Below are 21,882 nucleotides of genomic sequence, written 5' to 3' on the forward strand. Positions count from 1 at the left end.
GACTCGGACGAAAGCGCCAATATAGTCTGTCTCACTCTAACGCGTACGGGCTACACCGGCCCCGCTTACGGTACGTCGACAATGTCGTCAGAGAGATGTGAATACGCAGAATGCTTTCTGTCCCACTCTAACGCACCTGCGCTACGTCACCGATCACGCCAGACCGATATCAGACGCAGTATGCGTTCTGTCCCGCTCTAAAGCGTATTGGCCGAACCTATATTACGTCATCGTGTGTTAGGTTTATTTTCTTGAATTGGCCAATAGCATAAAATATTTGTCCTTCTTCAAATTCAAACTAAATTACGGTCATTGTTGAGGTCCTATTTCGGATAGGAAAAGGCAGAGTCCATGCAAATAGTATAGTTAAAACGGTTCTGGGCTAAGGCAGGTTGGATTTGTGTTCAAACAAGAGATTCTTGCAACGCTATTGTTCAAAAAATATTTATTTAAAACATCTGTTAGTTTAACATACTCCCGCTTCTTTTTATAGAATCACTCTTAATCTGAGTCTGATGTGCACAAAGAATTGAAATATTAATTGGATACACTTACTACATAGGTTAGTTGAATTTAATGGATTTATTTGCAGCTAATATTTATCCACCTTTAAGCACCGGTTTTTACTTGTATCAATATAACAATTGGTTGATATTTGCCATTTTTACGATGAAAATTACGTGTTGAAGTATGCTATGTTTAATTGGAGAATGTAAGTCTATAATTATAACTTCTATTTTAAGATACTTTATGTTTCGCAGAGTGTCAATCTGATGTTCAACGTAAAATTTAAGCAAAAGTGGAAGACAATTTAGATAGTGGATAGAAGATAGACAATTTTGTTTTTCCATGCTGTATCAATTAGATATATTAAATATGGATTAACTAAACAATTATAATTTATAAATTAAATGACGTACGGATTGTGGAAATCCGTATGTCATTTCACGAATAACTTATTACGAGTACTGTTATTAAAGAAGTGTTATGATGAAACTGAATAATAACAGAAATACCAATTTCATAACTTTGTGACGAAGTTTGCGAGTTACAGATATAACTATTGTCAAAATGTTGAAAGTAGGTAAATAGCCCCATTGCTAGTAAACATAAAGGAAACTTCCGACTCCTGTAGTCGCATTTTGTACCGGAATTAGGTCAATGACCCCTTTGATTTATGTAACGGTTTCAGGTTACTTGGCTATTTTGTACCTTTTTATTGATATAAGCTTGCCAATGCTCGGCATTTTATTTATTTATTTATTTATTCATAAGAAGATTCACAGCACAATACAAAAATAGATGAATATATACATAACAACATGGGCCAATTATAAATCTTCACAAATAGTTTAATTTGAATGAATATATATAACAAGAAGGTACCTAAACATTTCAAAAAATTTTAGTGTTAAACAAAACAATAACAATAAACAGAAAAACAGAATTTAATTTGTTGACAATGAAAATGAAGTCAATACACTTCATTCATCCTGGTTAAAATAATTTTGTACCAGAGCTCTCCTTGCTGCCTCCACACTCCAAGCGAACATATCAATGTCCACCGTTGAGTTATTGAATTTGTTTGCTGCCCTAACCATAAAGTTCCTCCCTCTATAATTTGTGTTTACTCTCGGCACGTGCAATATGTTCATAATTCTAAGTGTTTTGTTATATGTTCGAAGGCTTATTTTACTCACTAGCTCAGTACAATCGACTTCGCCAGTAGCAATTTTCATAAGGTAGATAGTGTCCGCAATATCACGTCGTAATGACAATGGTAACATGTGAAAATGTTTACACCGGGCTCTGTAATCAGGCAGCGAAATTTTGGCCTTAAATTGCAAGTGCTTAAGAAATTTTTTTTGGATATTTTCAATTCTATTATTGTAAATAGCATACTGAGGGTTCCAAACTTGTGATGCATACTCTAAGTTGCTTCTAACATACGCACAATATAGAATTTTCAATGTCTTTACTTGGGTAAAACTAGATGATGTTCTTAAAATAAAGCCAAGCATTTTGGTCGCTTTCCGTACAATACTATCTACATGTAAATCAAATATTAGCTTATTATCATGCAGAACTCCAAGATCCCTAATAACATCGACAGCCTCTAATGCAGAATTTTTAAGTTTGTATGTTGTACTGATTTTATTACTTTTCCTAGTAAATGTCATACAAAAGCATTTCGAGACATTCAAATCCAGCTTGTTTCGAAAACAATAATCCTCAAATCGATTTAAATCTTCCTGGAGTTGTAATGCATCCTGCGTGTTTGTTATTATCTTCATAATTTTCATGTCGTCCGCATATAGTAATATTTTGGAATATTTAAAACATGATAGTATATCGTTCACAAATAGTATAAATAAGAGGGGTCCTAATAAGGAGCCCTGTGGAACACCTGAAGGAATAGACATCCAATTAGATGTATTATATTGTATACTGTTATATTGTTAAAACAACCACAAACATTTTAAAGTGACACGACACTTATAGGCAAACATTCATGAAGAGATCATAAAAAAGTAAACAAAAATATTACAATTACAAAAAATAAACAAAAATCGATTTTATCCAAACCTGGCTTGTTGATCATACAATTTATTTGCAATGGTGTTCGTTTCTTAACTATATAAATGGATTCGATTTTTCGTAATCAGGATAACACTACCCCTTACTCCCTACATACAGGGCCTGTTTCACAATGTATGGATAAAGTGCCCAATAGCTATGCAACACATAAATTATTCGAAAGATAAAAGTTCCAAATAATATACTTCGCTTTTCATGACGTATAGCGCTATCTGACAGTCGTGAAACGCAAAAATACTATTTATCCTACCAATAAGTAATAAATAGCTTATTTGGAACTTATCCGGACATTGTGAAACAGGCCCACAGATTACTATACCATGTCACACGACACGTTGCTACGCCGCGCGGCATCGCACCGCAAGCGCGCCGTACTGGTGACCGCGATCTCATACCGTAGCGATCGCTCGTAGATCCTCGCAGCAATACGGAGTAACGCATTGAAAAAATTAATATGAGCCATGCTGCTACACTTTTCGTAGCACACGTATGTTAAAACCTTTTCACAATATAATTTATTTATAATAGTAAATTACTAATAGACATTTATGCAATATTGATGTAATTATTAATAAATTCTTATTACTACATCATTTTATTGTATTCTTGGTAAAACCTAAAAATAATTATTTGCATAAGCAACAACTTATAAGAAGAAAATTAATTTTTTTCAGTAATCTCAGACCGTATGAATTAGAAATAAATTATTTAAAAAAAACCTAGTTTTCATTCACTTGTATAAATGTGTCACAGTTAAAGCCTTATTCAGATGAAGTGACCGATGAATATTCAAACAAAAGCTTTCCCTGTGCTAACATTGTTTGGGATTTCCGAAACGTTTCATTGCATGCATTCGTGAACCTTGGAATTACATTATTTATTTAAACAGTTTAACACGCAATCTTTAATCATTTAAAATATGTAAATTGTTTTTTTAAACATCGTAATTAAAGACATTTTCCTTTATTGGAGTCAATTGGAGTAAATGTGTGAGGGTCTACAGGTATATGCGTTAGCAGGTGTTGTAGAAAATATATAACAATAAGACTTGTGTAGGTACTTCTAATTCTTCTGTTTGTATTATTAAACGATTGTTATCATGATTTAAAACCGTTTAAAAGTTATAATGTTTATCCATAAAGTAAATAGAACCTGAGAAAGATATATACTATCACATACATAAACTAACAATAATCATCGTAAAGTAATCATCATGTAGTTATAGACGTATTATTAAGATAATCTTGTGTTTATTACGTTAATTTTGCTCTACGAAGGTCAGTAAGGTATTGCACAGAAAATTACCTGCGCATTGCTACTGAGAGTGGAATGCATTACGCATATAATAAGAAATGTCAATACTTTTATGTATAACCTAAATTTATATTTCATTTCATTATCATTCTTACAATATTCACTTCAAAAAGGAATGATTTACAGCGTAGATTAATTTGTAACCCTTTAGAGCCTGCATGTACTGTTTTATTTATTCTTAGATTGATTCTCTTTTGTTTACGTTATGGCTAATAAGGTTTATTCATTGTATCGTTCATAAAAGTAGCATACATCCCAACCAAACGTTACTTCTTTGGTGAATTCCATTTGAACTAATATCACAGGCTAATATTTAATAATTTAACTAAAAGGTTAATGATAGTGTTTAGTAGAATTCATTATAAATCAGAAAAATATACTACGGATAAAGGTTTTATCACGAAAGTAGTTGTAGATTTGCAAATAAGTTTGTGAATCATGTAGCTAGTAATACATACTTTTATTATAGCCACAGATTACAGAACTTAAATAAAACTTTACATCCAGTCACGTATTTGATAACATAATCTGGGGAATAACCAGGACGGAGACTTTGCAATAACAAGTTCGTGACTGCGCAAACAAATTATCAAATGTTATTTCACGAATTCGAAGAAAAACAGGGAACTAAAAATACACAGTAAAAAGAAAGACTATTATTTGCAAAAAAAAATTGTTGTTTAAGTGTAATTGTTTTTATTTTAGTCTTCATTGAAATCTTAAACTTATTACATAAAAAAAAACAAGAAAAATTTAGTAAGAGATTTAATGATGCAGACAGCTTACATATTTCTAAGTTTATTTATTTTTGTATTTATTTATTAAGTTGATTACCTTACCAACGCCTACAATCTTAATGTTACAATTTCTTTAGAGTCCAGTAGAAAATAGTAAATATATTAAGTATTAATAAATGTTGTATTTAAGAGTTGTGCGATTATTATTCATCAGACTTTGTTTTTATATTATTCTTTATGTTTATGATATTTTATATCTTAATCTGGAGTTGTTTTATTGAAGTGAAACGTTTTTAAGCGCATGTGGGTAAAATTTATGCGGAATGTCACGAAGATTTGCAGCGTTTTTGTCGAAGAAAAGGGACCGAGACAGATTGAGAGAGAGTGAGAAACGGAGATCGAGAAAACATACACAGTATTGGTTGAAATATTCGTTTACTACATATTAGAACTTTAGATTTATATCGCATAACGTCTTATGCAGTAAACTAAGATTTTTATTTATGTATATATTATCATTAGAACATATACAGTGTGAGCATAGATATAAGTACAAATACAAGTATTGATCGTATACTAGACATGATCATCTATTGGGGCTTTTACCTTAGAAATAATAAATATACAAACAAGTTTCACTTCCGACATGTGTACTTTGTACGCACGCTTTTTTTATTTTTAACTAGCGACCCGCCCCGGCTTCGCACGGGTGCAATGCTGATACTAAATACACTACAGAAAATCTGTGAATGTTTTATATAAAAATGTGGGTTATTATTAGGATTCAGCCTGCGTTTGCAATGTAAGCGGAAAAAATGTAATTATTTACGACATCACATTAGAAACCTCAAAAATAACAGTACTTCTCTACTATTTAATGGATGTTATTATACATATAAACCTTCCTCTTGAATCACTCTATCTATTAAAAAACCGCATCAAAATCCGTTGCGTAGTTTCAAAGATTTAAGCATACAAAGAGACATAGGGACTGAGAAAGCGACTTTGTTTTATACTATGTAGTGATAACATGTCTTCGACAGGGACTAAGTACTCCATATAAAAGTGCATTTAGTCTAAAATGATTACTGGCTATATTTTAGGTCGATTAAATATAAGTCCTTAATACAATTACTATACACAAGCCTCTCAATTATTTATATAAACGTGTAAACAAGGATATCTCCGCTGATTACAGAGATTTAAAAAGTAATATTAAAATATTTATAATTTTCAAATAAAGCTGAACTAAGGGCGGTTCTTGTGACCGGGTCATGTCAAAATTTTAATAAATTACCGGCTCTTTGCATACTCATAAAGGAAAACACGCTACATTTTTTTTTTTTTTTTTTTATAGAACAGGGGGCAAACGGGCAGGAGGCTCACCTGATGTTAAGTGATACCGCCGCCCATAGACACCCTCAATGCCAGAGGGCTCGCGAGTGCGTTGCCGGCCTTTTAAGAATTGGTACGCTCTTTTCTTGAAGGACCCTAAGTCGAATTGGTTCGGAAATACTTCAGTTGGCAGCTGGTTCCACAGAGTGGTGGTGCGCGGCAAAAACTGCCTGGAAAAACGCGCAGTTGTGGAACGGCGGAAGTCGAGGTGATACGGGTGGAATTTCGTATTCTGCCTCGACGTCCGATGATGAAACTCAGCTGCAGGTATTAATCCGAACAACTCCTCTGAACACTCTCCATGGTAAATGCGGTAGAAGATGCAGAGAGACCCCACATCTCTACGCAACGCCAAAGGATCAAGCCGCTTGGAGAGATTTTGGTCGTCAACGATTCGAACCGCTCTTCGTTGAATACGGTCAAGTGGAAGAAGCTGGTACTGGGGAGCACCCGCCCAAAGGTGGGAACAGTACTCCATGTGGGGCCGAATTTGCGCTTTATATAGTTGCAAGCGGTGGCCCGGAGTGAAGTACCGTCTCGCCCTTTTGGAGGTTAATTTTGCCTTTCCCTCCAAGTGACCGCGAAACTGAATGTCGTTCGATATGTCAACGCCAAGTATTCCAATGCTGGCTGTGGCTTTAAGGAGAGTGTTTTCGAAAAGAGGAGTAGCGACAAAGGGTGTTTTTTTTAGCGGAAAACGCGCAAACTTGTGTCTTTTTTTAGCAAATTTATTGTAGCGACGAACAAACTTACAAATGAGAACTTGAGGATATGACACTAATGTACCCGACAGACGCTGTACTGTACGTGGTAAATAAAAAAAAACATCTTATTGTTTCACATCATCGAATCCACTTGAACACACACATAAAAGATTATATATATATATATATTTCCAATTACCATTATTTTGCCTTTCATAATAGTCTTGAAAAGTCTTGCTTGATTTCCTTCATTTTTCAATGCCGTCTAACAAAACATTTTTAATTTATTACTTTAATTTAATCCATGTATTAAAAATGAAATATTTATAATGAGGTCAAGTATTACCGCCGCAAATATAGGTTTAAGCTAAGATTCACGATAGTTCAAAGTAATTATTATACGTTCTTGTTATAGTCCTCAATGCCCTAGATAAAATTAGGACAATGTTGCGCCTCTCATAGTTTTCTATACTAAATTCCATCAAATTGCAGTAGCGGTCTTAGGGTGCGTAACATGTATACATAAAAAACTCTATTTACAATCATACAACCCTTTCATTGGAAAATTAATAGGTACCTTCATTATTTCTTTGTGCAAATTTCTTTAATCGACTTCCGTCAAATTGGTTAATAATATCACTCACTTCACACAAATCATCTCACTAGCACAACACTCTTATTAATTATTCAAGATTCTAAAATTTCTAGAACTATTTATCGATTCGGGTATTACGTCCGTGGCGGGCAAAAGCCGCAGGCATACTGACGTGATAACTGAAGCTTCTAAATGCATAGAATCGAATGCTTACAGGAAATATATAGATTGACTCACATCTATAGAGCTTTGTTCCAAAATCAAATCTATTCACTTTAGACTATAAAATATCACATTATGAAATAAGACATATTTTTATGTTTAGAAGAAACTTACTACTACATGATAACAGTAGAACAGAAATGTTTGTGTTAGCGTAAAAGTTTGTGTGTAGTTTTAGCAACTTTGCGTGTTTCTTTTTGACCTTGAGACATTATTGGCCACCCTTACCGGAGGCTCCTGAGCGATATTTTTTATTACGATTGCATCTGATTGTTACTACTATATATTAAATACTCTGCCAATATAACAAGATTGTCAAAGTTAAAAAATGAAATTGCTTATGAATATAAGACAATATAAGTAACGCAAACATGATATTATACATGATATACAAACATGATAATATAAATAAATAAATGATTAAAGTTGATGACTTTAAATTGTATTGTGTTTAAATATTTAACAATTCTATAGTTTTGCTTATAAGAAATACTATAGAATTGTAAAATTTGTAGGACCTATCGCCAAAGTTAATGCTTCAATTAAACTAACTACTAGGTACTAACGTCAGATGTGATGTGATAAAACGGTCGACAATTTATTTTTATCGAAAGCTAATTCGCGGTTAAAACAAAAATCTCATTAACATACCGTACTCTTGATACTTCTCACCGCGTTGAATTACTATTATAATAGACTTGTTAAGTTTATGTCTAAAATATTAAATATACGAATGTTTATCATGTCTATTATTTTTGCTGTACATTAAGGGCCTGTTTCACAATGGATGGATAAAGTAACAAATAGCTATGCAACACATAAATTATTTGGAAGATAAAAGTTCCGAATAAGACACTTCGTGTTTCATTACGAATAGCGCTATCTGACAGTCGTGAAACGCAACAAACACTAGTTTATTCTACCAATTAGTAATAAATAGCTTATTTGGAACTTATCCGGACATTGTGAAACAGGCCCTTAGTCTATTAAAAGTTTGAGTAGAAAAGCTATTAACGGAAGTATAACCTACAAATTTGAAAGTAAACGAACTACATTGTCTGGCAAATTACGTTCAGGAGATTAATACAGCGATTTTAATGTGGTAAAGACGTTTTATCATATTTTAATACAAATTGTATTTAAAATCACCTCACCTTGTAGGTACGGTAAGTAAAATTATAGTTATGATGCTAAGAATTCTGAACGCTGAGCATAATGTAGGACATGCCCTCATAGATTTTAACACGTCCGTGTTCGTTAAACGAGCACGCATTTAATACTTACCAAATCGGAAAAAGACATCCAAATTATCTTTGCGTGCACAATTCACACATATTTCACAACACAACACACTTGTGGCCCTTCCAATCGAGTTTCGAGATAATTCCTACTTCGTAAGAATTTTAGACCGGGCACGGCGAACACCCGAATGTATTTAAATCTGTAGCACGACTCGCAGCTATTTTCGTCCGCTGGGCCAGAACACAGCCGTTATTATTGTAAAAATAAATATCAGGAAATTAGTTTAGTAATTAAATGAATGTCTAAAGGCGATTAATTTTTTTTATAAAATATTTGCTGATGAACTTTCTTTTGTAAAATTCAATTGTTTTACACAATTTCTCAAGTTTGAGACACTATTTTAGATGTTTTTTCCGCACCTTATTGGAACAAATACCTATATAAATAAATTGATTTTCTATTTATTTAATTCGCATTATAACAATATTTATGGCGTCTCGGTTCATTATATTTTGCTAATAATAACACTAATTTCAAAGAAAACAAAATCTTTACAAGAAGACTGAGTACATATTTTTACATCTGGAGAAAGTAGATAATTTTTCTACAGAAGATATCATTGATATAATAAATTCTCTGTACTTAGGCAACACTGAAAATGTTTAGAAAATGAAAATGGCGGTTCCAAATTACTACGTTCTCGATTTATCACGTCATATCCTTCAAGAGCGTACCAATTCCTGAAAGGCCGGTAACGCTCTTGTGAGCCTTCTGGCAATGTGATATGGATTTGTGTCCATGGGCGGCGGTATCACTTAAGAACGGGTCAGCCTTCTGCCCGTTTGCCTCCTATTTAAAAAAATCATTACCAAGCGACGCGAACAATCATTTGATTTTTCGAGCATCAAAATAAAAAGGCATCAGGTCAAAAACATACAGGCGGTAATAAAAATACTTACAACTTGATTTATGATTTTATTTTGTAACTGATATATACAGACTATTTCTTGCTGGAATTTAGGCACTGGGGATCAAAAGGTAGGTTTAAATATTCTCCCCAGGCTCATACAGTTGCTTCTGTATATTTTGCGGCAATACGTGGATTAAAGGTTGACGTTACCATGGCAACCTTTTTGTTCTTAAACATGACATGTTAACCATAGTAACAATCACTCCTTTCAATCCACAACTTTTGGCTGTTAAGTAATACGTCAAAATTACAACTGAAATTGAATTAGGTATCTACTTAAAATTTGGTATTTGCGCCCAGCTTTTTTATAAAACACGGGTTATATTAGATAAACATTCCAAATTATAATAAAATTATGACATAAGTAAATTAAATAACATTATATTATGAAATATGTGAATAAATTGGAAAGTTCACAAGTTATAGAATAGCGTTGCGGCCATTTTCCAAAATGTCAACTGTCAAAAATGACATAATGATTAGACAAGAAGAATTACGGTTTCTTTTTCCTTTCCAGATAATTATTTCTAGATTATAATTCAAAAAAACTTCCAAGAACCTTGGGGAAACCATATTAACTTAAATTTATTGACACGAATTTACCTTTAGATAATCAATAACTGAAAATAACCCAACGCCATTGCCATTTATTATAAATTTACACATTTTTATAATATCGTTAAATTAGCTACAATAAATTATTATATACAATCGAAATTAAATTATATCACATAGAAACACATTTTGAAATCTACTCAAGATAGATTACCAAAAATTTACTTACAGAAATTTCTGATTTATATACAATCATTGGAAGAGTATTGTAAAAAATGTAAGGAGGTCACAATTATCCTTCCCTAAATGTATTTAAAAATTATTATATATATATATTTTTCGTATTGATCACTGCAATCACGACTCGCTTGTTACTGCCGTATGTTTCATATCATCGCAATAGTAATCATTTTGGACCATGACGTTCACAACCATGGTTAACGATGTATTTGGTAACCATGGTAACAGGCAGTCCGCGTTTTATAAGGTTTGATAGTCGTTCCGACATTTCATGGTCCGATACCCAAATACTCTTTTATTCATACCATTATTATTAGATAGACTAATCAAGTTTAACTATGCAGTTACACAAATGCAATAATTTAAATAATTCAGTTTTTAGAATTCGATTATGTATAACTAAAATTTTTGATATGATATCCATCATAAATGACGAATTTTTCATCATTTACGATGGATAATATATGTATATGTGTATATATGTGTGTAGTAAATTAGGTATACTATACAGAAATATTACAAATGCTATGACAGTAGCGATCTATACGGGTCATGCGTGTATAACCTTTTGCAAGCCCATAAGGGTCCATTCAAGTATTACGTAAGTGGATTTACTCCAATTTATCCCCCCCCCTTCCTCTTTTCAGCAAAAGTAAGCAAAACTCTCATAAACAATAATACATACACGTATAAATTTTTTGTAGGAATCCTCGAAAATGCATTTCTTTTTCCAACATAGACAATGTGTGAGTAATATGTGTAAAAACGTAAATAATTACTATTGAGGTAATCACCTAATAAGAAAACCACAGACAATATAGTGCTGACGTAATACTTGAACGGCTCCTGAGCCCGAAATTCGAAATTTAAAAGTAGTTCTTGTCACACAAGCACAAAGTGCAAAGCGTGAGTTGACATAGCAAATGTTTCTTGTCTGGTCTCGCTCTTGTTATCTAAACTTAACAGAGTAAAAATTATTCGCTACCGTACCTAATTTAAAATAACAGCCCTTTAATAAATTCTAGATGGCGCTATTGTCAATCTTCAATAATCGCCTCGGCACTGGGTATAACAATGACGTCAGACACATTGTTCGAACACTCCAAATTACACACATCACTATTCCTATCGCAACTCACACATAAATCCTCAATTTCCGGACACACATCTGTCTCGCATTTCATATGCTTCGCCACATCGAAGTTGTGTATGTCTGTCTTCGCGCAATAGTCATTGATGGCTGAGCAGATTTCGGAGACGTCATCATTGTTTGATGATATTTTGAGGAGCTTCTGATCAGCACCGATAGTGAAAAGCACTTCTTCGCTTTTCATTGACGATATTTCGGGGTTCGATTGGGTCTTGAAGTTGCTGGATTCTGCCAATTTTATATTATATAGATTTGATTCACTCCCCATTATCGATGTAGATGACGTATTTAGCGTTGTGAGATTCTGAAACCAAATTAAGAACATAACTTTTACACATTTAAAGAAAAACACTTTTTTAAATTATAAGTTTACAATAATACATAACTTCAATCCGTTAAAAGTGTTTTTCACAAAATTAAGAAGTTTCTTGTTTCATCACGGAACACTTTAAGTAAAGTATAAAATAGCAATTTCGATCTTTTTGGGATTTTTTTGAATTATTCACTCGCTTGGTGAAGATGAAGTGGTTTAGAAAACAACACATATTACTTACGGCATCCTCTTGATAGCAACTCCCATCGCTTCTAGAGTGTTTATGTCTTTGCAGCGATTTCTTTTGCGATGTGTGTCCGTCTACGCATTCCTGAAATACACAATCATTTGGTACATTGCAATATGGGTCTCTGACTTTGCATTGACTACATTAATCTATTTTACTTTCTTACTAATTCGCTACGGAAAAACATGCATGAATTTCAAATATCTACTTAATGTGTATTAATAGTCACAATAATGTCATTGTCATAGATAGTGAGAAATGAGGGCTTCATACTCGTAAATTCGAAGACATGATAAAATTATTAAGAGCCTAACTGTTTCCAGTTACAATTAAAAAACTTTTTTAACGGTTTGAAGCTATGTCTTATTGTAAACTTATAATGATTAATTAAATTTATCCGACCAACAATCCGCGAAAAAGGAGGACACCGTCAGCAATTTCTGCAGAAACCCTTCATCTTTTAGTCGATACCAACTCCGGGGAAATAAATACAGATAATACAAGTTTTTCTACAGCTGTGATACTTTTTTGACATTCAACACCTTTTGTCTTCAGTCACCGTGACCACGCACATTGTAAAGCACGCGAAAAGTCGGATAAATTTAAAATTAAGTTAAATAATTATAAGTTTACAATAATACATAGGTTCAATCCGGTAAAAAAGTGTTTCCTTTAAATGTGTAAAAGCTATGTTAATAAAAGACAATACTATCTAGTTACAATGTTAGTCTACGATCTAACTTTTAAAGCCATGCTTAAGGCTAATGCTCGCCATGAACACCAAAGCTATATGCAATTTAAATACTTACCACCCGTAAATTATTTTGTAAAACGTGTATGTTAATTGCATTGACATAAAAATTCAGTTTGTATTGGAATTATTAAAATAACCATTAGTAATAAAAGAAATTAAAAAAAAACAAACAAAAAACTTCTAAATGAAACTTTATAAAGGCCACCTATGTAAAAAGTAAAATGATAACTTGTTGAGGAGCATACGTTTAAAGTTTTTACATAAACAAAACGTTGGGCGAATTGGAAAAAACCTATACAGAAAAATATGGAGGGCAAATATTTTTCTTTCTTGCTAGGATAACTCGAAAGACACATAATTTGCGACAATTCTAGTAATATACAAATAAAAATAGCACCTATTGATCAAATTTAAAATAAACAGCACATTTCGGTATTTAATATTCGGGTATAGTTTAGGTATAGGATAAACAAAAGTGAAACTGCCGAAGAGTAAAATTATATGAATTATATGAATTATATAACATCATATTCTATTGACACAAAGAAGACAGTCAAAGAAAATGAAACATATAAAAGAAAAACCAGCAGAAAAGCACGAAATGCAAAGCTTAAAGAGAATATATTAATAAACAACCTTGGATAAGATTCAGAGCCGTGTTTATGTTCGGAAGTCAGTCCTTCATCTATGTTGAATTCGCATTTCGGAGAGTCAATCACACAAAAGTCATTTTTCAAATCTCGACTCTGAATCTTACCCAGACTTTTTTATTATATAAGTATGCGTTATAGGATGTCATTAATTCAAATAAATCTAAATTAAACACTTATGTAACCTTTATCAAAGCCGACATTTGTAAATCTCAAATAGATTTTCCATTTTTCGTACAAAAATGCTTCGTTATGAACAAAGTGACAAGAGATAGTAAAAACTTCTCTTTCTAGGCAGTAAAATCTATATTAATCTAGGGGTAAATGACGTAGGACCGTGATTTTTGATAAAAATACTTTGGCAATCGACAATCGTCCCAAAAGCCCAAAAATGGTCCTTCGAGATTTGCGAGTATTACTTTTAACTTACCTTAAATCTATTAAACTGCCTGCTATATTTTCCTCTATCAGAGGCGACTAGACTTCTTAACGACTGCGTTCTAGGACAATCGCCGTCAGCCAACCATTGATACGTACCGAATAATTTTGACGTGTCCGACCTGTTTAAAATTGAAACGTCTAAATTCTCAGGTGGATTCACCACATGGAGGAAAGTAACCTAAACACTAGAAGCAGCAAATGTTATACAAACAAAACAGAATTTATAGACTTGAAAATATTAGAAGCGTATTTTTTTCATTTAATTAAATTAAAATTAGATTTCGGTTCATTTTACCAAATTTATTAGGAAATATAAAACGAATATCGAAACGGTTGCACGTGTCGCTTGTTTGTGATTGGTCAAACAGGACATCTCATCGCACGCATATGGAGTGATTATTGGAAAATACACAAGAAATTCGAAAAAAAATAAGTGATAACTTATCTTTTAAAGATTTCGGACAAATTATATGAACATGTGTATTAATTCTCAGTTAACACATATAAATAATCCAAACAATTTTATAGACAGAAAAAAATTTATAAATTTCATAGAAAGAAGGAGCATAACGCCCATGCCACCAAGCAACAGACTGACATTTAACCACAGAGTACATTCGTTTGTAACAGTTCCACAGACAAGACATATGCTATTTGACAGTATGAAAATAAAGCGTAGTGTTGACTGTAATATGTAATAGTACAATAACTGTTATACAAGTTATTTACATTTATTTATTTAAAAAAGTTTTTTTTACTAAAATTATGAAAATTTCACTTGATTTTCTAAAGGAGATGGTTTTTATAATGTACCAGTACTTAATGTACCGACCTCGTCATTTCTGTTTGCTTTTTCGATGTAGTCGTAGTACCCGTAGCATGGGCTTAAGGCAAAATCACTTTTCGAACGCCAAACGAAAAACGGTCACGTGACCAGCTAATCTCATTGCTATACGGTCACTGTCGTAAAGTGATTATGTCTAAAGCCCCATGTCGCAATTCGGATCGCGCAGAACTCAACATTGCATGACAGCAATCGATATTGGAAGTTACAGAATACCTTTGCTATGCCTATTTACATTTTACATCACTTAGGTATTATTTTGCACATCATTTTGCGGAATCTGATTTTTTTAAATAAATTCCATACATCTCACACTTAATAGAGAAATAGTCATAGAATGTTTAGAAACACCAGCGCTTGTACTGCAAGTTCTAAGCAATTGCGATGCAGACTTCAGCATCATACTGGGTTATACCTAACGTGACCAGAGACGTTTTTCAATTAAGAGGCCCGGTGTTCCCGATATAAACTGTGGAACGCAAAATTGCCCCGTTTTCAGAAACCATGCGACAATTTGAGCAGCACAATATAAGAAAACGCGTCAAGAGTTTCTACATTCCTATAATTTAAAAAACCTGGTTGTGATAAATTAAATATGATAGCAACACTGATACACAAATAGCACTGACATTTGACACATTCATTCCTTCAGAGTTTCTTTCCGACAAATACTTCGTTATTAGAATTTTAAATTTTTGATGGAATTTTAACACACATTATCCAAGAATTGTGATCAATAGAAGCGAAACCGTATTGACAGAAGACAATGATATTGACAATTGACATCCTACAGATGTTACCATTAAAAAAATTACTTCCGTAATATGGCGATTAGACAGTAATTATGAACCAGAATAATGATACTTACAGATTACAGGGCGTAATTAGCAGGCGTTGTAAATTAGCCAAAGTCGGTCTCATGTCGTGTACGGCTAAGCCCCTCCCCCATAGTAATTGTGCTATGCATTTGTTTAACAGGAACATGGCATAACGAAATAGGGTCATATCGCCGCCTCTCGCAAAGAGCGGTAAGCTGAAAAATTATTGACCTTTTAAAAATATTCCAAATAGGATTCGATTTAGTTATTTTGGTGTTTTAATATTTTGTTATCCTAAATATTTCTTCGTATTTTTAAGTACAGGAAGTATCTTTTTTCATTGCAGTCGATTGTTTGGGTTCAGTTCAGTTTAATTCGAATCTCTGTATAGAACAGAAACTGTTTAATATTTTTTTGTTGTGATAGTAAGTATTGTTATCTACCCACAATACAGGGACTCCCTATTGTGGGGACTAACGATAGATGAATTTGATCACAACCAATTGGTCATGAATAAAGATTTTATTATTATTATTATCAGTAATCAGTATTACAAATAGAAGGCATTTAAACAATTCTGCAGTTCTTGGAATAAATAAATGGTATCCATTCAATTTCCCTAGTCTTATAGAGATAAGACTGTATAATTAAATCCTTAAATCATGTTTCGTCTCTATCTGCCAAATTGTATTTGCGCTGTGATGAAAAGGGACAGATGAGTTTAACTGTTTCACAATTAGACTGATTTCCTTCTACTACACTTTTGTTTTTGTGAATAGGTATGAAAATTAATGGTCATGTTTGCATACATACTTTGGATCAGGCAAGTCTGGTGTAATATCGAGTATTTTGCTAGCAGAACCCAACAAAGTAATTTTATAGCGCAGTGGTTGGTTTAAAATCGCGGCAGCCAGTACTGTGGCCTGCGCTACAAAGCCCGTAGCCACACTGTCCGGTACCGGGTTCGATGCTCGCGTTTCATCACCGCATATGGGTAGAGGCACATCAATTATTGTCCATGTGGTTGCATCTTTCTGAAATTGAGAATATAAAATATTAAGGCTAATTGCACTCTTTAACTACTCTTTCCTCTCTTATCAGCTTCTCTCTTGAGCAGTGTTGGCCTAGTGGCTTCAGCGTGCGAGTCTTATACCTGAGGTCGTAGGTTCGATCCCCGGATGTGCACCAATGGAGTTTCTTTCTATGTGCGCATTTGACATTTGCTCGAACGGTGAAGGAAACCGTCATGTCTTAGACGCAAATAGTCTACAGCGTGTGTCAGGCACTGAAGGCTGATCACCTACTTGCCTATTACATTTAAAAATGATCATGAAACAGATTCAGAAATCTGAGGCCAAGACCTATAGAGGCTGTATACTGATTTTTTTTTATTTCCTCTCTTATCGAATCAGGATTAGCTTTTGACAAGATACAGATCATTTAGCAAAATTGCAGACACCTATTTTCTATAAAAATGTTTAGTTAAAAGTTAAGGGTTTTATAACGATAATACTTTCGATGTTCATTGTTTAATATAATCGTTTCTATGGGTAATTTGTGCCTAATTGTGATTCATATTATGAAATTAATATATAAAATGTTATTTTAGTTACAATAATTAGTATTAGAATTGGTAAAAAAAGTGCAGTTAAAGATATGGGGCCTACCATATGCAAAACCTCATCTCGTATTGGGGCCATTCAATGTCTATTACAATACGAGACACAAAAAACGTCTTAGGACTATAAAACAATATATGAACGGTATACAACTTCTACTTGCGATGCTAACCACGACAAACAAGTTACCGAAACAGAAAAAAAACTAGAGAAAAAGGCAAGATGTTTTGAGACTTCAATCATATTTTAGTCAAAGTTCATAAACCATACAATTAAACACTATCTATTGGATGATAGCGTATGAGTCCGTATCTTTTTAAATAAATAAAATACATCAGTGGCGCTACAACCTTATTATATCTGGGCCTGAGATTTATGTTACTGTTTCATTATAATTTGTCAATGTAATGGGTAGTGTTGTCAAGTAGGTTATCGGTCTCCTATGCCTGACACATGCCGTCAAATTTTGGGTCTAAGGCAATCCGGTTTACTCGTGATGTTTTATGTTACAGGAGGCAAACTTATTTGTTTTATATTACTACTGTAATTTTAAACACACTGTTTTATAGTTTTTTTTATTACTATTTAATGTATAATATTTTACGGTTTCGATATTTCTAAATATGTGAGGAACATGTCTACTAACCATACAATAATATACCTGTTTAGCAGTTTAGTTCTAGGAGTACATTGTATTCACATATAATTAACTAATGTGTACAAATATTGTAAATTCTATTTTAAAAGAGTAAGTGTGGAGTTTCTTGTCTATTCTTCTCTAAACGCAAATACCTTTAGGAAGGGGCAACTAGAATCATCTTTATATTTTATTTAACGTACAAAAATGCCATTTTAGGTGGTCTAATTGGTATAAATAATTTCACTTAGACTTTGATCATAGAAAGTCCATTCGTCAAGCCGGAGATCGGAGTCGCACGTTAAGATAACTAGCCAACTCTGCTCATACAACGTACATACAGAACTTTGTTTATAGTTATATCAATACAACAAATCACATTATACTAAATTCCTTTAAAATAACGCATTACCTGTTCTATATAAAATATCTTCTGCAGATGCAGCAATAACTCGCTTCTACAGTTATTAAGGGCTGCGTGATTTCGCGCTGCGAGTTCACGCATCGCACAACACGCTTCGCGCAACTCCTTTAACGACTCGTTGCGACGGGATAACGCGTAGTAGTTCGTCATCAGCTCAGAGCCTGAGTGAAAAATAAATAGATATGTCATTGCCGCCAATTCTATCAAAAAGGGCAATATTCTATCAAAAACACCGCAGCCTGCAGCTAACTCAGACGTAGTTTGCGATGTATCCGCTTTCACACTTTTTTTTCGGCCGTCAACTGGGCACAAGCCCTTGTTCTGTAGGTCGAAATTTCCAGAACGTAAATGATCATATCATATGTAAGGACCTAATATTTTGAATGAATAAAATTATCTATGTTAATCAGATTAAACGTAGACTTCAAGTGGCGATACAGTTCATGCAATCGGTCCAGCACTTTTTAATACAGTTGCTCAATAAGTGGCGTATTGCAGGAACTTATAGCGTTCGGGATGTGGGCTATTACACACTCGTGCTTATTCTTTACAAAGAAGCTTTAGTAGCTTCTTAGTTGCAATATCAGATTTAATGATTGGATTCAATGTTTCTTTTCAATTCATATCAATTAAAAAATTCTAGTGAAGACTTGGCTTTATGAGCATAGTTCCCGTTGCCTACCCAGAATGCGTGAAGAAAACAAAAAAATCTCACATATTATTTTATAAGAAATTAATGATTAGTTAGGTGAGTTTATTGTGTTTTAATTATTTTATTAAACTGCTTAATTTTTTCGCAACTATATTAAAAATACTTAGTTGTTCAGTACACGTGCGGAACCGTTATTGCAGAGTTCGGAGAGAGATATTTGTCGGAACACTTTGCGATGACAGGTTTTCTGCACTCCTAATGAAATATACTATTTCGAACTCTTTATTATATTAGTATAGAAAAACTTTTAATCTGAGCTTATTTACTTACCAACATCCTGATTCTCTTCAAACAACTTAGCCTGCCTCTCTTTCAGTCTTCTAATATTTGCATATTTGCTATCTCTTTCATCTGAGAGGATAAGTCGCTTAAAATGAAGTATTTCTAATTGCTTTGTTAATCTAATATGCTCTGCCCTTTGGAAGGGAGACGGTTTAGACTAAAAAAAAGTTTCTTGTTAACCAATAAGTTCCTTTTCCATACATAATTTTTTAAATAAAAAAACAATTATAGATGCAATAAAACATTTTCAGTATGTTAAAGAATTGAGTACAAAAAACAACTTACCTTATATGAAAGCAAATCGTTTAATTTTAAAGTCAGTCTTGGTCCATTAGATATAGGTGTTTTATCTTCCTTAATCTTTCCGTTTTTTGTCAAATCACTCTGCGAAGAAGATTTCATCTTATTTAAGTCATCTTCAAGCGGGGAAAACAAATTTCGCTGTGATTTACTTTTGTTCTTTAGCTTTCCTTCAAATTCTGGCTGTGCTATTGAGTCAGACAACGCTGACTTTTTATATATACTTTCCTTAATCTCTTGAACGGCTTCTTGCTTTTTCTTTATAGCATACTGAAGTAAATGGAGGTTTTGCAATTTAGTTGCGTTGTAGCTCTGTCTAATTTCCGATTTTAGAAAATTCAGTGCCATATATCGGTATTTAGGAACACCGTCCATTTCGTTTCTCAAATCGTAACTTTCGGCCGTTTCACTCAAATCTATTCTCGATACGTCTTCGCCGTTTATATCACAGTTGATATCACTGGTCCTAAATTCTTTAACTAAATCCGGCGAATGTTCGTATATGTGATTGGGATTATGCATTCGCTCGACGCTGTCATCCCTTTTCCTACCTATATTTAAACTAGATGAGGGCCGCAGAGTTGGAAAACTCTGCTTTAAGCCTCTATCAACTGGACTGTGACTTTTAGAGTATTCTTTGTCTAACTTTTTTAATTTTCCAGGGGATATGGACCGTATGTCTTTTATCAACTTAGACTCAATTTTAGAACGGTCTGTTGAGTCTGATGAAAATGAACCCTGTTCAGTTTCATTTTCTGGTGGGATTATATCTAATTTTAGACTTTTATAGGAACAGAAGTAACCTCCGAGCATTTGGAAAACAAGTGTGTTGCTTTTAAAGCAATCTGAATTAAAATTTAGTGCTAAATTCGCGCCAATGTATCTAAGACCGCTGAAATAGACGCCCCATGTTTGAATTATTGTATCTTGGATTTGATCAATTGTTTCTTCACCGTCTTTGCAAGGTGAGAGCATATGACACCAGATTCGTATGACAACATTTGTTGATGATATACGTTGAGTGATTTCTGAAAGTAACTTTGATTTAGAATGTTAAGATTAAATGATGTATTTTACATTTTTTAATCCTAATGGTTTTTATTAGTAAAATTACCCTTATTGGTTTTTAAAATGATATGTGGATTAAAATTTTAATACTATTCTCGTTTAAATGAACTATATAATGTAAATATAAGAGATATTTATGGAATAGAACATTTTATTTTCTGACCATTTTATCAAGTAAATAGTACTTTACCTGAATCAATCTCTTTCCATTTAGGATGTGGTGATGATATTCTCTCACTTGTATAGAACGGTGCTGACATTGTTGTGTGATGTAGAGTTAAGTAATAGCTACATTGATGATTACACCACTCTGGTGGGCGTATGTTGTAGCCGACAATCTAAAAGAACATTGTTTGTGATAAGTAATTTAAGTTGACCTAAATACAATTAGACTAGTCAAGAATCATTTACATTAAATATGTCTATGTATAAATCCTGTTATTAAATGTTCTCATAATAAATGCAAGGATTGGTAATATAATAATATTAAAAATTAAAAACAAAGTTATGTGAATAGATCATTTGATTTATTGAAATAAACTTGGCAAATGGTAAAATTAACATAATAACGTTTGCTAAAAATGTATAAAGATATAATTTTAACTGAGTCGTTGGTTCTAAGGAAAAATTTTACAATTATTAGGGACGAAACTATATACGTCACTAAGTGTAGGTGTTTGTTAGTAAATTTTCGCTGAGGTCATCTGTGCTTTTAAAAACATTTAATATAATGTTAATGTTAATGCTCACCTGAATTAAACTTCGTAATCGAAGTTGCTGTGTGGTTAAAGGAGTCCATTCTCTGCACCTCGGTCTTCCAAACATTTTTTTCTTTTTTCACAATACAAAAGTGAAGAGAAGAATATTCATCTCTTAAAGCAATACAACGTCGTCAAACAGTCATATTACATGTTAAACGAAGACACCAAATATAAAACAATAAAAGATTTGGAATAAGTTAATAAGACAATCACAAAAAATCACAAATTTGATTACATTGTTCTATTATCATCTTCATGCATAAAGTAATTTTTATAAACTAAATAAATCA

General features: G+C 33.0%; 2 protein-coding genes across 10 annotated transcripts in view; both read right to left on the reverse strand.

The window, feature by feature from the left end:
* Nucleotides 1–9,010, reverse strand: part of LOC111001605 (ryanodine receptor) — a 96,558-nt gene extending 87,548 nt beyond the window's left edge. For all 9 annotated transcript variants that reach the window (XM_045629523.1, XM_045629522.1, XM_045629519.1 and 6 more), the window contains exon 1: nucleotides 8,850–9,010. The gene's annotated coding sequence lies outside the window, so the exon portion shown is untranslated. The remainder of the gene's footprint in view (nucleotides 1–8,849) is intronic.
* A 759-nt stretch (nucleotides 9,011–9,769) lies between these two features.
* Nucleotides 9,770–21,867, reverse strand: LOC111000524. Its single transcript, XM_022269981.2, has 10 exons — nucleotides 21,582–21,867; nucleotides 21,022–21,169; nucleotides 19,749–20,791; nucleotides 19,452–19,620; nucleotides 18,458–18,630; nucleotides 16,603–16,823; nucleotides 15,840–16,004; nucleotides 14,117–14,246; nucleotides 12,277–12,366; nucleotides 9,770–12,026 (listed from the first exon to the last, which is right to left on the reverse strand). Exons 1-10 carry the CDS (start codon nucleotides 21,654–21,656, stop codon nucleotides 11,610–11,612), a joined length of 2,631 nt encoding a protein of 876 aa, XP_022125673.2. The 5' UTR covers nucleotides 21,657–21,867; the 3' UTR covers nucleotides 9,770–11,609.
* Nucleotides 21,868–21,882: the final 15 nt, after the last annotated feature.

The sequence above is a fragment of the Pieris rapae genome, chromosome 9 (genome assembly GCF_905147795.1).
Source record: "Pieris rapae chromosome 9, ilPieRapa1.1, whole genome shotgun sequence".
NCBI classification, from domain to species: domain Eukaryota; kingdom Metazoa; phylum Arthropoda; class Insecta; order Lepidoptera; family Pieridae; genus Pieris; species Pieris rapae.

Bases quoted from the DNA above. Each gene is read 5' to 3' on its own strand.
- LOC111000524 (XM_022269981.2), bottom strand. From the start codon at position 21,656: ATGTTTGGAAGACCGAGGTGCAGAGAATGGACTCCTTTAACCACACAG. The intron at 19,621-19,748 runs GTAAGTTGTTTT...ACTTTTTTTTAG, and splicing joins ACGATTTGCTTTCATATAAG to TCTAAACCGTCTCCCTTCCA. The intron at 12,027-12,276 runs GTAAGTAATATG...ATTTGGTTTCAG, and splicing joins GTTGCTATCAAGAGGATGCC to AATCTCACAACGCTAAATAC.